At 41.3% G+C, this 15,448-nt stretch overlaps 1 protein-coding gene across 4 annotated transcripts in view; it reads right to left on the minus strand.

Annotated features, from left to right (window-relative positions):
- LOC126482322 (serine/threonine-protein kinase greatwall) overlaps nt 1-15,448 on the minus strand; it is a 118,552-nt gene that overhangs the window by 28,609 nt on the left and 74,495 nt on the right. For all 4 annotated transcript variants that reach the window (XM_050106366.1, XM_050106367.1, XM_050106365.1 and 1 more), the window contains one exon: nt 3,046-3,199. In XM_050106366.1, the coding sequence (XP_049962323.1) occupies nt 3,046-3,199 (154 nt within the window). The remainder of the gene's footprint in view (nt 1-3,045; nt 3,200-15,448) is intronic.

Consider the following 15,448-nt stretch of genomic DNA (forward strand, 5'->3'; position numbering starts at 1 on the left):
CTTTTAATCCAACCACACTCTCTTCTCTCTACTCTCATCTTCCAATGGAGTAGTTGGTAGAAGAGGAGACAGAATTAATTTTTCTTGCTGATTCCCTGTTCTAATATAAAGGATGGTCCATTGATAGTGACCAGGCCAAATATCTCACGAAATAAGCATAAAACAAAAAAACTACAAAGAACAAAATTTGTCTAGCTTGAAGGGGGAAACCAGATGGCGCTATGGTTGGCCCGCTAGATGGTGCTGCCATAGGTCAAACAGATATCAACTGCGTTTTTTAAAATAGGAAACCCCATTTTTTATTACATATTCGTGTAGTATGTAAAGAAATATGAATGTTTTAGTTGGACCACTTTTTTCGCTTTGTGACAGATGGTGCAGTAATAGTCACAAACGTATAAGTATGTGGTATCACATAACTTTCCACCAGTGCGGACAGTATTTGCTTCGTGATACATTACCCATGTTAAAATGGACCGTTTACCTATTGCGGAAAAGGTCGATATCGTGTTGATGTATGGCCATTGTGATCAAAGTGCCCAACGGGCGTGTGCTGTGTATGCTGCTCGGTATCCTGGATGACGTCATCCAAGTGTCCGGACCGTTCATTGGATAGTTTCGTTATTTAAGGAAACAGGAAGTGTTCAGCCACATGTGAAATGTCAACCACGACCAGCAACAAATGATGATGCCCAAGTAGGTGTTTTAGCTGCTGTCACGGCTAATCCACACATCAGTAGCAGACAAATTGCGCAAGAATTGGGAATCTCAAAAACGTCGGTGTTGAGAATGCTACATCAACATCGATTGCACCCGTACCATATTTCTATGCACCAGGAATTGCATGGCAACGACTTTGAACGTCATGTACAGTTCTGCCACTGGGCACAAGAGAAATTACAGGACGATGACAGATTTTTTGCATGCGTTCTATTTAGCAACGAAGCATCATTCACCAACAGCGGTAACATAAACCGGCATAATATCCACTATTGGGCAACGGAAAATCCACGATGGCTGCGACACCTGGAACATCAGCGACCTTGGCGGTTACTGTATGATGCGGCATTATGGGTAGAAGGATAATTGGCCCCCATTTTATCGATGGAAATCTAAATGGTGCAATGTATGTTGATTTCCTACTTAATGTTCTATCTATGTTATTACAAAATGTTTCACTGCAAGACAGATTAGCAATGTACTTCCAACATGATGGACGTCCAGCACATAGCTCGCATGCGGTTGAAGCGGTATCGAATAGCAAATTTCATGACAGGCGGATAGGTCGTCTAAGAACGTTCACCAGATCTGAAGTCCCCCGATTTCTTTCTGTGGGAAAGTTTAAGGATATTTGCTATCGCGATCCACCGACAGCGCCTGACAACATGCGTCAGCGTATTGTCAATGCATGTGCGAACATTATGGAAGGCGAACTACTCGCTGTTGAGAGGAATGCCGTTACACGTATTGCCAAATGCAATGAGGTTGATGGACATCATTTTGAGCATTTATTGCATTCATGTGGTATTTACAAGTAATCACGCTGTAACAGCATGTGTTCTCAGAAGTAATAAGTTCACGAAGGTACATGCATCACATTGCAACAACCGAAATAAAATGTTCAAACATACCTACGTTCTGTATTTTAATTTAAAAAACCTACCTGTTACCAACTGTTCATCTAAAATTGTGAGCCATATGTTTGTGATAATTACAGCGCCATCTATCACAAAGCAAAAAAAGTGGTCCAACTGAAACATTCATATTTCTTTACGTACTACACGAATATGTAACAAAAAATGGGGTTTCCTATTTAAAAAAATGCAGTTGATATACGTTTGACCTATGGCAGCGCCATCTAGCGGGAAACCATAGCGCCATCTGGTTTCCCCCTTCAAGCTAGACAAGTTTCGTTCTTTGTAGTTTTTTCGTTTGACACTTATTTCATGAGATATTTGGCCCAGTCACGATCAATGGACCACCCTGTACAGTGGCATGTATTGTGTTACCAACAGCTGCCTCTGCAAACCATACTGACATAAGCTGAAGCATCTCCTCCCCCCCCCCCCCCCCAACTCTCTCTCTCTCTCTCTCTCTCTCTCTCTCTCTCTCTCTCTCTCTCTCTCCCTCCCCCCCCCCCCCCCGCCTCCCCCTTTACAGTGAGAGGTTTTATTATTTTTACTTATTTTCTAGGTGGCTGAATAATTCAACACTTCAAATGTGAAACTCAGTACGATTAAAATATAACTGTAACAATGAAACACAGGCAATCCAAAAAGTAACTCTATGCCCTAATAAGTTACATGAAATGTACTTGTTTTCCAGTATTACTTCGTATATGTGTGAGCTATAGCTGACAGGACCAGTGCAAATCATTGATGCAAGATGTGTTCAGATGGAGGGGAAAAAGACCAATATACATATGGAGAAGGAGTGCAGACAGTTATGCAATGACTGCTTGTTGATCTTTTTGCTCCTGAATGGTTCTAGGATTATAATACCAAACTTCACTATTCTCATTTTCAGGTACCTAGTTTTAAAATTCCTTGTGTAATGTTTGGGAATGCTGACAAAATAATAACTGTACTACTTAGAAGAGAAAGCACATAAAACATTATTTTGTCTGTGTGTGTAGTTATATAATGTATCTGAAGTAATGTACTGTGTGACTGACCAAAGATGTGCAAGGAAATTGGCCATGCCCTTTAAAAGAAACCATTCCAGGCAACTGAGTGAAATCACAGAAAACCCAAATCAGGATTTACAGAAAAAGATTTGATCAGCTGGTCTGCCGAACATAACATGACGCTCTTACCACTGTGCCACATTGCTTGGTGTGTTGTCCTCTGCTCAGTGAACTGCTTGTCATGCCTACTATGTAGAATATTAACTTTTCTGAAAGCGACACTTCAACTTGAGCATGTATAACTTTGCACTGTTTTTGACTCAACTACTTTGGGAAACAACATTCTTCTCCTTTGCATTGATATTGCTATCAAATATTTAAGTAAATAAAAAATAGTTACAGAGAACTAAAATTCTTACCATGTGGTTCATCCAGTAATAATTCTGGTGCTAGATAATCTGGAGTGCCCAGCACTCGGTGATCACTTGCAACTTTTCCTCGACGGACAGATTTTGGTGTTCTGAATGGTATGTGTGCTGAATTAAGCGGTGTGACAGGACTCATGACAGAGTGCTGCAAACAAAAAATAACTGTAAACTGCTTTTACTAATACATATTGCAAACATGTTAGGTTAGTAAAAAAATACTTCACAGTAGAAAAGGAAGATCTGTTGCTACATTGCAAAGACATTAACAATCCAGTGAAATGCATGTACAGGACTTGAGATAGGTAAGTACACAGTGACAATTTTACAATTAGCTCAAAGTTTTCTGGTTGAAATCAAAAATTTTCCTTCAACGAGTACTTGTTGCATGTGAGAACAAATCTGACTATATTTGTGCTCACAGCAACTGTTATTTTTATAGTTGCTATTTTGAGTTCAGCTGGAATTAATTACAAAAGCTGAAGACTTTTTACTGTCTGACAAATAATATTTACTCATAAAATCTTTTTATAAAGTTATTTCAGTAAATTTTAAATGTTCTATAAAAAATATCATTTTTACTAAGAAAGATAGAGATAGTAATGTGAGATGACTAACCCCTGTTTTATATTCTCAGACAGACACAATGTGATAACAGTGAAGACCCCACTCCACATTCACACTGTGGTTGGCGATGAAGATTCCAATGTGCAGTGATCTTCATGGCAGTGGGAAGTGCATATGCAATGTGAAGCGACTTGCAACACTGATGGATAATATGTTGTAAAAAATTTAAAGCGTAATGTCTGTTGATGACAGCGCAGCTCTTTCAATAACAGTCATTCAATAAAATGACTTTTAGCAATCTTGGCTTGTGAAGTTTTCTTCAGTTATGATTAAATAAATATATCAACACGATTTTTTCAAAGTTGTAAAGTTATTTTCGATACAGCTGTTATTGAAAGAATTTAAAGATTATGATCCAACAGTTTGTCATTCAAATCATAAGTCATTCCTGTCAAGCTGGGATAAAAAGTACTTTGATAGGAGACAAGTAAACCTGAGATTGGAGGAATAACTTTGAGTTGAATATTCATCCCATTAACATTTTACAAATCAAGGACAGAAGCAATGTGGAGAAACAGAATTAATGGAGAATCAGATTAAAATTCTCTATCAACTGGTTCTCCATCAGATGTTAGTGAAATAGCAGTATATCAAAATATGATTAATACATACATTTCAATCAACAGAAAGTTGAATTTCCCACCAAACTCTCCAGAGTTCCCAAAAGCATTCAAAACACAATGCAAGAGGCTGCCTGAAATATTTAAGTGTGCATCCTTCTCAAAAATGCTGTTGCTTCCCATTAAACATAAAATGGTAAGACCCCAAACTACAGCCAACCAACAATAATAATCTCCAATTGTAAATTGTGAGAGAAACATAAAAAAATTAAAAACAGCTGTTTTATCATTCTTAACAAAAATTACAGTGTTTAAATATTTATGTCACTTTGTGCAACTAAAAACATTTTTGTTAATGCATTAACATGAGTAATTCCATTTCGTGTTTTCATTCCACTGATACACTATGGGAACGTCTACTCAAACAGAAATTTTACTTTGCATCCAGTGGATTCAAAAGCTCCACAGACAAAATATGAGGATGCTGAACACACTGGAAGGCTGTATCTTGTCTAAAACTGATACCACGTAGTCATGTAACCCTATACACTGACTTAAGTCTGCCTGTTAGTTGCATGGAATCAGCGCAGTAAGATGAGTCAAAATGGTAGAATTGGAAAAAGGAGCTAACATGTTTGGACATGCCCATGATAACGCCATGAACAAAGTTGCCTATCTGTTGGTTTGTATATGTCGACAGTGCAATATTCTACAAGATGTTATCATTCACAGCCATGTAACACAGGACAATAATTGTGGTCCTATAAAGATCCTAACCAACAGGGACCTGAAATGAGAGTCGCACCTTGTCAATGACAATCTGTTAGAAACTCTACAGGAGCTGCTCTCGTCATTGAATTCAGGCCCACCTCAGTAAGTTTCCAAGTTAATACTGTGTAAGAAACTGCATTCAAGATTCACTTGGAGTCATGTACCTTGCAAATGTGGGCCACACAACACAAAAACTGGATAGTACCTAATTGGAGGCATGTAACAATCTGACACCAGCGATTTTGCCTCTTTTCAATTGATGCAAGGCACCGAGAGCACCAATGACCCAATGTGGAATTTAACTCTTAATTTGTGAAATGTTTAGTTAAATCAGATCTGATTCTGTATTGGTTGCATGCGTCAAGGGTAACCAGAGCCATGGTCTCCAAGCTGATAGTCCATGCTGCTGCAAACGTCGTCGAACTGTTCGTGCAGATGGTTGTTGTCTTGCAAACGTCCCGATGTGTTGACTCAGGGATCGAGACGTGGCTGCACGATCTGTTACAGCCATGCGGGTAAGATGCCTGTCATCTCGACTGCTAGTGATACGAGGCCATTGGGATCCAGCACGGCGTTCCGTATTACCCTCCTGAACCCACCGATGCCATATCCTGCTAACAGTCATTGGATCTCAACCGACGCAAGCAGCAATGTTGCGATACGATAAACCGCAATCACGATAGGCTACATCCTGACCTTTATCAAAGTTGGAAACGTGATGGTACGCATTTCTCCTCCTTATGCGAGGCATCACAACGTCGTTTCAGCAGGCAACGCTGGCCACCTGCTGTTTGTGTATGAGAAATCGGTTGGAAACTTTCCTAATGTCAGCACGTTGTAGGTGTCGCCACTGGTGCCTACCTCGTGTGAATGCTCTGAAAAGCTAATCATTTGCATATCACAGCATCTTCTTCCTGTTGGTTAAATTTCACGGCTGTAGCACATCACCTCCATGGTGTAGCAAATTTAATGGCCAGTAGTGTATTTTTAAGTACTATTACAAAACAATTATGGCACTGAATTAGACTTTGTGAAACATTTTTCCACATAGTAAAGACTTACATATTATACATTAATTCCACAGTAATATAATCGTGCTACTACCATGTCATTGCTCTACTTTTTACCACTGTTTCCACTACGTTCTTTAACTTTCACCTATTGAAGTACAATTATTTGATTAGCTTTATTATCGCAGTATTTTTCTCCACAGTACTGTGCCTTCTGTGAACTTGACATTATTACAAATGTTAATTCATTTACAATGTTACAGCATAAACAATTATTAAAATGAAGAGCATCAGTGGATGTAATTTCAATAGCAGATATTAGTTCACAAACCATACATTGTTAAAGTGTTGAAAATCTGAAGACATGGATCCTATCAAGCTTAGTCTTATAACACTAGCAACCATTTTCCTCAATTGCAAACTTCAATTATGTTTCATCATATAGTTACAACATTTTAGGAAGGTTATCAGTTATTTCAATAAGGAATCCAGTCAGGTATCTAACAGCACATCACCTGTTGCTGTGGATTGGGTTCTTTACTAATATTTTCCTTACTCTCTCAGTTGTGACTATACAAAATTCATTATTACATATACACACAAACAAAGCAGAGAGAGAGTGTGTGTGTGTGTGTGTGTGTGTGTGTGTGTGTGTGTGTGTGTGTGTGTGTGTGTTTTTCTCAGAGTCTTCTCACTTTAGAAGCCACATAATTTTGAATAAAACACTTGAGCTTTCGACAGCCTTCTCTGCCGTCATGATCAAGAGCTGAAACCAATGACTGCCAGAAAAAGCCAGAGAGGCACAATCACAGAACACAAGTTGGGCAGCTCCTAGCAGCTCCGTCCTGCAGTGGGACCGAAGGATGTCGCAGGGCGCAAGTGGCCAGCAGCATGTTTTAAGTCCCTGAAGCATTGAGCTCAATGTTCCTTACAAACATGCACCACTCTGAGCCTCTATGGAAGGTTCCAGACACTAGCCATTACAACTCAATAAGAAGAACACCATGCCAGATCTGGCGATCAGTGATTTGAACCCCTGATGATGATGGTGGAGAAAGCTATCGAAAATTTGAGTGTTTCATTCGAAATGATGCAGCATGTAAACAGAGAAGATTTTAGTAATGTATGTATGTATGTATGTACGTATGTATGGCTGGGATCTCCACCCAAACAACTATACATAAATTTCAGTCAAATTTGACACACAATCAGCAAAGTTCACATGCATCAGCACCATGGGTTTCATAACCTCCTAGCTCCAGTAGGGGCAAAAAATGTGTTTTATAGGACAAAGGTTACAAAAATTTGAGAAGACAGGTTCTTTTGAAGTGCAGTGTGGCAGTGGGAGGGAAGCAGTTGATCTGACATTTGTCGAAGACATGGCCACAGGACTGCAGAAGGGGTCCAGCAGTGCTGAGAAAACATGCAGCGCATGTGGAATTGCTTTAAAATTGGACATGCCTGTGAGTACAGTGCATAAAATCCTACAAAACTTTCTGCTTGCTATCCACACAAAACGACCCATGTTCAGGAGTTGCTTCCTGTTGACCTGCCAGCAAGACAAACATTTGCTCTGGGATTTCTTGCTCACGTGGAAGTGTACAAGGAATGGCCATGGAAAATTCTGTGGACAGGCGAAACCTATTTCTATCTCCCAGGATATGTCAATACGCAGAATTGTAGAAAGTAGGCAACAGAAAATCTGCATACACATCAGCTGCAACCATTTCATTCAGCAAAGGTGACTTGTGGTGCAGACTTACAGTACCATTTATTGTAGGGTAGCATATTTTTGAGAGGAGTCCTGCGAGTCTTTTTACCCATAGTGTCACTAGTAAACACTATGACAGCCCTTTGCTCACCAACTCTTCAACAGCATTTACTTGTGGGTTGGATCATTTTTATGCAAGATTGCACTTCTCTGCATATTGCACAGCCAGTGAAGTGACTGCTGCAGAGGTATTTCGAAAATGCTAGGACTATCAGCCGTTATTTCCCTACATCCAAATCACCTGATCTTAATTCATATGACTTCTGGGTGAGATGTTATCTGAAAGATGTGTTCAGTGCTCCAATTACTTCATGCTGAAGTGTGACTTCTGAGACACTTCAATATGTTGTAGAACAAGCTGTTACTCAATTCAACTTATGGCAGAAAATGGTGGATAGCATATTGAACATGTCTTGCACCCGTTTCACAATGATTAGAAACTGATGTCACTTTGATTTTTATGCAGTATTTGGCCCCAGGACAACTGAAAATTGATGTCATCTTCCTTTTTAGACAGTTTTGGGCCTAAGGACAATTACCGACAAGTTTTTCTCTTCCAATGTGGTGCAACTCTGCCATGGTGGATGGGCTTATCTATCTACCAGTGCCACAACTGAGAACTGCTGAACTTGTGCAGTCATGCACATTGAACAATACAGATAGAGTAATGTGCAACTCAAACCATAGCTGTCGTATTATGAATCTGTCATTTTGACATTTATAGCCAATACCGTTTACCTTCAGATGCTTAAAGCACCATCTATTGGTAGAATAGAGTTCAGAGGCCTATCCCAGTTTTTGTATAACTCTGGAGCACATGTAGAACTCTTTTCTCTGTATTATCAATAATGCTTCATGTTACAAGCCATCTTTTATCCAAAATTTAGGCCTTAGCATTCCAGTAATTTGAACTTAATTTCATAATACACCTTACACCAGCCTTGCACAACAACACTAACATTTGTGGAAATTGCAGCAGCAAGAAGAATAAATATGACTAAAATGGATTTTGTGCGGAACAATAGGTACATGACAACACACAAATGATTAAAATTAAAGAACTGTAAACTATACCAGAGAGAGAATTCAATATAATGTGAAACCACAAAGCACCAGCAGGTTCAGCTGCAGAACTATGGTTAAGTGCCATAGCCTCCTTATGTGTTAGGCCATGTTATTCAGATTAGGCACAATGCAGAATGGCAGTGTGTAAGCCCACAGCATATATACAACAATCACAGAAGGAAAAGCTGAACTGAACGTCACCCAAAAAACACAACAACTTATCATTCAGCTTGCCAATGAAAGCATTTATATCCCCTCTGAATTTTATGGTGTTTGTACAATGGAAACTAACACAACGACCTGTCTTACCACGCCAGCCTGGAGCAGACACATCCCACCATAGCACATTTCCGTATACTGCTACTAGTGTGTGTCAGTGTCAGTGTGCCGAGCGTAGTGTCACCACATGTGTGTACTTAAATCAACCTCCAACTGTATCAGCAGAGGCTGGCCATTAGAAACCATCTTTAGGAAGCGTGCACACGGCATGGTCTACACGCCGCATGTCTACCGGTGATTTCTGTTAGTCCGTACCACTCACATAAGTTGTTCTGTGTATCGCTTCTGTTGCACCTTCTGTATATTCTTTTGTCTTGTTACATGTGGAGTCACAAGAGGCTTATTTCCATTACTGTTCAGAGATTTATGAATAAAGCCATATTTGTGTTACCTGGATCAGTTTCATGTATAACTAAGTTACTACACAACTGGCAACGAGTTTCCGCATGTGTTGTCTTTAAGTGCGGTGCAATTACGTTTAGTCATTATGGATGCTGTGCTACTGGCCCTGACTGAACAGATTATTTCGGCAGTGACCACTTTGTCAGCTTCCATTAAACGACAGGGTATCTTTCCACTGGTCTATCCATCCACTTTTCCTCCATATGATAATTCAGCTGAGGATTGGGAAGCTTACAAAAACAGACTCGGACAGCAGTTTTTGGCTTTCAGTGCGACACTTGAATTTCTGCAAAGCCTTATTCCTCTCATGAATTACACTTAATTATTGTCTTGCTACCACTGCAAACAAACACGTCATAGCGGCGTGTGTTGAACTCTACCAATGGCACAAGAAACCACACCAATCACATATGGCCCGGGCAGCTGAACATCATGGCCTTAGCTGTTAAGTGTCAATTCGTTATCGATGCCCATAATAACTCTTATGCTGACTCTTCGCTGTGCAACCAAATTACATGGTTAGTTCTAGACAAAGAAGTGCACCAGAAACCTACACTCTGAGAAAAACCCCCCATTGTCAGAAGTTTTGCAAATAGCACAATCTTTTGAAGTTTCTCAGGCACCGTGTGACCAAACTGAAGTGAGAAGAAATGTGGCAGTAGTGTCACGAGATGTTCCCACTAGGGTGACAGAGAGCTTGCACAAGGAAGCGGCAGTGGTGGCAGTAAATATGCAGACCCAGTGCCGAGCAGACCACTGCCGACCCAAGCAGCTGCGACCGCCACAGAAGCAGCATCAGCATTTTCTGTTTCCATCTCGTCCTTTCTGTTTTGTCCAGCACAACGGTTCAGTAGGCAGTGGGCTACTTGTAATGCTTTCTGGAAGGACGGATACATTTCCTCCATGTGTCATTTGCCGAAGGTTCCTCAGGATGTGGACATGGATGTAAACTGTATGACTCCAATGCTTGCGACTTCTCCCAAGTTGTTTATTGAGTTAAGTGTTTTCCACCAAGAGGTCTGGCAACAGGTTGAAACCGGTGCTGTAGTGGCGTCATTGAATTCTCAAAACTATGTGAGTTCAGGCTTGGCACCATTGATACAGTCACGTGAAAGCTGGTCAGTTGTAACAAACATAACACTGAGCTGTTGGGACAATTTACGGCATCTGCCTCTTACAAGTCGGTGCTTTGTCCCATTACGTTTTTGGTGGTTGCTAATGTTGGTGTTGAGAATCTGGTCGGGATGGATACATTTCAGGTCTTTGTAGTTTCTATCACCGATGCAGTTCACCTTGTGTCCAAACAGATACTGTGTTCTCTATTGTAAACACAGTGTGAGGAGTTTTCGGACTTGTTTTTGGAAGGCACAGAGTGTGCTATGAATTTTTCTGCTCATATTTCTGAAAAATCTATGGCTAGGCCTCGTTTTTGTTGTGCACATCCTATTCCTCTCAACCTGAATTATCAGGTGAAAGCAGAATTGGACAGACTTCAATCTCTGGGAGTGGTGCAACCTGTTATGGCTCATGAACGGTTGTCTCCCCTGGTTTTAGTACGGAAGACACCGGGAAACTTTGCCTCTGTGGCAACTTCAGTACTACTGCCAACGCCCAGCTGATCGTGAATACATATCATCTCCTACACCAGAAGCAACTGTTAGTGAAAATATTGGGTGGCCAGTACTTTTCTCAAAATGATTTGTCCGACACACATCTGGAAGTTTCTGTGGACAAAGAGTATGGGCGAGTTGTGATTTTGAATACTTCTTTTAGTCTCTATAACACTATCTTCCAGCAATTTTTAGAGTAAATTGACAATGCCTGTCCTAGGTTGCATTAATTATGTGGATGATACTGTTGTCACGGGCTCCCCCATGGCCAATCACTTGAAAAATTTGCACACTTTTTTCACTGTCTTACAATCTCCAGGCTTACAGTGCAACTTCATGAAACCTCAGTTTTTTCAACCTTCTGTTGTTTATTTGGAGTTTGAGGTCTCTTGGTATGGGATTCACACTCTGCCAGACCCCATCTCCAATGTTATGTCTATGCCTCACCCCTCATCCACAAAGGACTTTCAGAACTTCCTAGGGAAGATAGACTGCTACTGTAACTTCCTGTTGGGAGAGGCCACATTCGCCCACCCATTGCATGCCTTGTTACATAAGAATGTACCTTATTGCTCGAGCCCATACTGTCAACTCGCTTTCAAATGTTGAAATCCGAACTACTCTTGGCCCCGTGTTTAGTTATGCTCCCTCTGGAACAGGTCATAGTTTTGGTGACTGACGGCTCACAGTAAGGCCTCGATGTGGTCCTAGTGCACCAATATGCCGAGGCCTCTGGACGCCTTGTTGCTTTCACCTCTCAATCTCTCATTCCTGCACAGAAGCGTTACTCTCAGGTGGAAAAAAAGGCTCTTGACATAGTTTATGCTCTCCAGAAATTTCATTTTTTTTGTATGACTTCAATTTTCAACTTATTACTGACCATTAACCCCTGCTTCTCTTGTTTGACCCTCACACTTCCTTACCTGACAAGGCAGTACACCATCTACAACGCTGGGCACTGTTCTTGTGTTGCTACAATTATGAAATCCATTTTAGACTTACATCTAAACATACCAATGCAGACGCCTCGTCCCATCTTCCTGTGGGCCCAATCCTGGCTTTGACTGTGAAGAACTGCTTTGCTTCCATTTTGATGCTGAAACACAGACCTTGGTCATGGGTTTCCCAATTAAGACTTTGCGCATAGCAGCTGCCATTGGCATTGTTTTGCTGTTGTCCATGGAAGACCTCTCTCCTGGAGTAGTCATTCCTGCCATGTTATACCACAAGGTTCTATGCCTTCTCCACCAGGGCCATTGGAGAGCTTCGCACACTAAAGTGTCAGTTAGAAGACATGTTTTTTGGCCTGGGATTGATGTCAAAATTGGTGTGGCTTGTGAGTAATGAGTCCAACAACAGGCAGCTCCCAAGGCATCTCTGTCCTCCTGGCCCACTCCTCACTAGCCCTAAGAACGCATTCATGTCAACCTTACGAGTCTCATCTTGAATTCCTGTTGGCTCTTGATTATGGATGTATTTTCCTTAAATTCTCTGGTGTGCATCGATGTCAGGTCAGGTCACAATTCATAAGTTGTTGAGAGTTTTTCTATTGGGAGTTTCCATATACCTTAGTTTCTGACAATGGGCTCCAGTTTGTTTCTTACACCTCTCAATTGTTTTATTCCCATCACATCATTCATCATGACACCTCAAAAATCAAATGGCGAGGTGGAACAACTAGTGCATAGGTTCAAGTCCCAAACAAAAAAGTTTGCTGTGCACTCTTTGTGGGACATGTGCCATTCTTTATTTTGCGAGCACCTATTACTTCATGCCTACAGGAGAACAGAGCCCAGCTGAGTTGCTTCACACCTAGCTGCCACGAAAGCTCCTTCGACTTCTGTGGCCTGCGCTGCAACTTCCATGATCAAGTTCATCTGGCCACTTCGTGCCTGGATCGCCATTGTGGGCATTGGGGTTTGGTCGCTGGCCCAAATGGATATTTGCCCGTTTTCCGCCACTGGTGATGTGTCTTTGTGACTCCGTATGGTTGATAGGCTGGTACCGCGGCAATTTGATCAGTTACGTCCCTGCTCGCCACTTTGTTAAGCTGTGTCCTGCTCACCACCAGAAGCTATCAGTTCGCAGGTGCAGCCCCTGTCGCCACAGTCCGCCCCATGGCCCTTGCGTCGAGTCCTTCATCACCTGTTGTGGAAGTGCCCCCTTTCCATTGACTGCCTCCTCCACGAGTGATACCCTGGGGTTTCAGCTTCCAAGCACCAGGTACCAGTCTGTCTCCAGCCTTGGGTCCGCTGCTGCAGCCTGCCATCCTGGTGAGGCTGCCTCCACCGGCCCCCTAGCCATCACTGCCCCAGCCATCATCACCGGTGGGTCCAGACCCATCTCCTCCACAGTGGGACTCACCTGCTGAGGATGCTGCACAGATGGTGATAACACCCTCCTCCCTGGTGCCCACCCAACACATTGTCCCACTCCTACCATCAGCGCTTTCTACTGCCATTCCAAATCTGGTGGATGTCTATCTCGTTGGGTTGCTGGCATCTCCTTCATCACACGGTACCCTCTTTGCACAAGGAAGGTGTGTGCCGTATCCTGCTATTAGTGCATGTGAGTGTGCTGAGCGTAGTGTTGTATGTGTACTTAAATTGACAGCCAACTGTATCACAGTGGGCCAGCCATTAGAGGCCACCACGCAATCTACCTGCAACTCATGCTATGTACGTGCAGAGCAGTGCTGACTCACTTTCACTATGTACTTTTAGTTTGTACCACTTACATCAGTTGTTCTGTGTATCGCTTCTGTTGCACCTTCTGTATGATTCTTTTGTCTTGTACATGTGGAGTCACAAGAGGCTTATGTCCATTATTGTTCAGAGGTTTATGAATCTAACCGTACTTGTGTTACTTGTATCGATTTTGTGTAACACTCTGTTATTACACACACATCATGTTTATATGCTACACAACTTCTGGAAGATGAAAATAAAGTTTCATAAACCATTTTCACAGTCATGTTTACACATTAGTCCAACCTTGAATGTGCTAGCTCTATGAAACATAGGTTTTCAAAATGCCAGTTGTCCTTAATGAATGGTGTCTGTAAATTAATTGCCTGATTTTGTCTGTGTGAGAAGTGAGGTTATAAGTACTTTCACAATATTTTTTAATGAAGAGAGCGAACAATTTCCTCATGGATGTCATTGCACTAATGAGGAGAATGACTAGAAAAAGGAGGAGGAGGAGGAGGAGGAGGAGAAGGAGACTGTAAGAGACGAGATATTTAAAAAGCTTATCACCACCAATCAATGTTTTGTGAAAAAAGGTCAAAAATGATCAGTGATCAAACATTATGCTAATACAACCTTTTGGAGACATGAAATGGCCAAAAAATTTCTGAATGAGTGAAGACGCATTCATACTTCTATGAACAGAATTACCAAATTTTTGTCACTAAGTACTGGCCACGACCATAGTCTTTGCCCCTAAAAGACAGAGTGAGCATAGCAGTTTACAGATTAATTAATTGTGGAAGAAGTAATTTGACTGCCAGAACTACATTTCCAGAATCGTTATTTGAGTGCCTGCATGACTACTCAGAAGTGGTAACGGGAAATCGATTTTTGAGAACTGGTTTGGGATTTCCCTGTAAATATGGTAACAGAAAAGTTTACATCCTTTGCTGTATTCCAATGGTTAGTTTACAATGTGTATGAGGTTGTAAAGTCCATTACAACTACACTACCTACATGGTGGTCATCTTATGATATGGTCACAGTGAATGGTTCAGTACATGCTCATTATTCCAGACAACATCCTTGTATCCTGTGATTCCACATATGTACCACTGTCATTGTCTTAACACCAAGCCCTGTACTGACACATCACAATATGACAAACCCATTCCCTGAAAATCAATCATTCTGCCTGTTCAACTGTACTCACATGCTGCTGATGTGACATCTGAAACTGATAAGACATACTGAGACTTGTGTTTACATTCCCACTTTGTTGGATCTTCACACACTGAGCTTGGTGCAACTCTGATCTTTCTGGTCACTCAAGAGGGGCCACCACTGGACCTACGTGTGCCATCTCTCTGAAATCTTTATTCCAAATTTTTATTGTGCAGTGCCCCATATACCTCCCGAGTTTGGATTCATACATTTTTTCTGGACACTAAAGTTTTCACAAATGCTGGTGTAGATTTCATCCGCAAGTATGTGCAATCAATCAAAATATAGAGAGAGCTTGTGTTGTACAAAAGGTTGTTTTTCAACAATTCACATAGAGTATTAACAACTATTCAGTTGTATCACATGATGATGGATTTAGCCAAAGAAA

The sequence above is a fragment of the Schistocerca serialis genome, chromosome 5, assembly GCF_023864345.2.
Source record: "Schistocerca serialis cubense isolate TAMUIC-IGC-003099 chromosome 5, iqSchSeri2.2, whole genome shotgun sequence".
NCBI lineage: Eukaryota > Metazoa > Arthropoda > Insecta > Orthoptera > Acrididae > Schistocerca > Schistocerca serialis.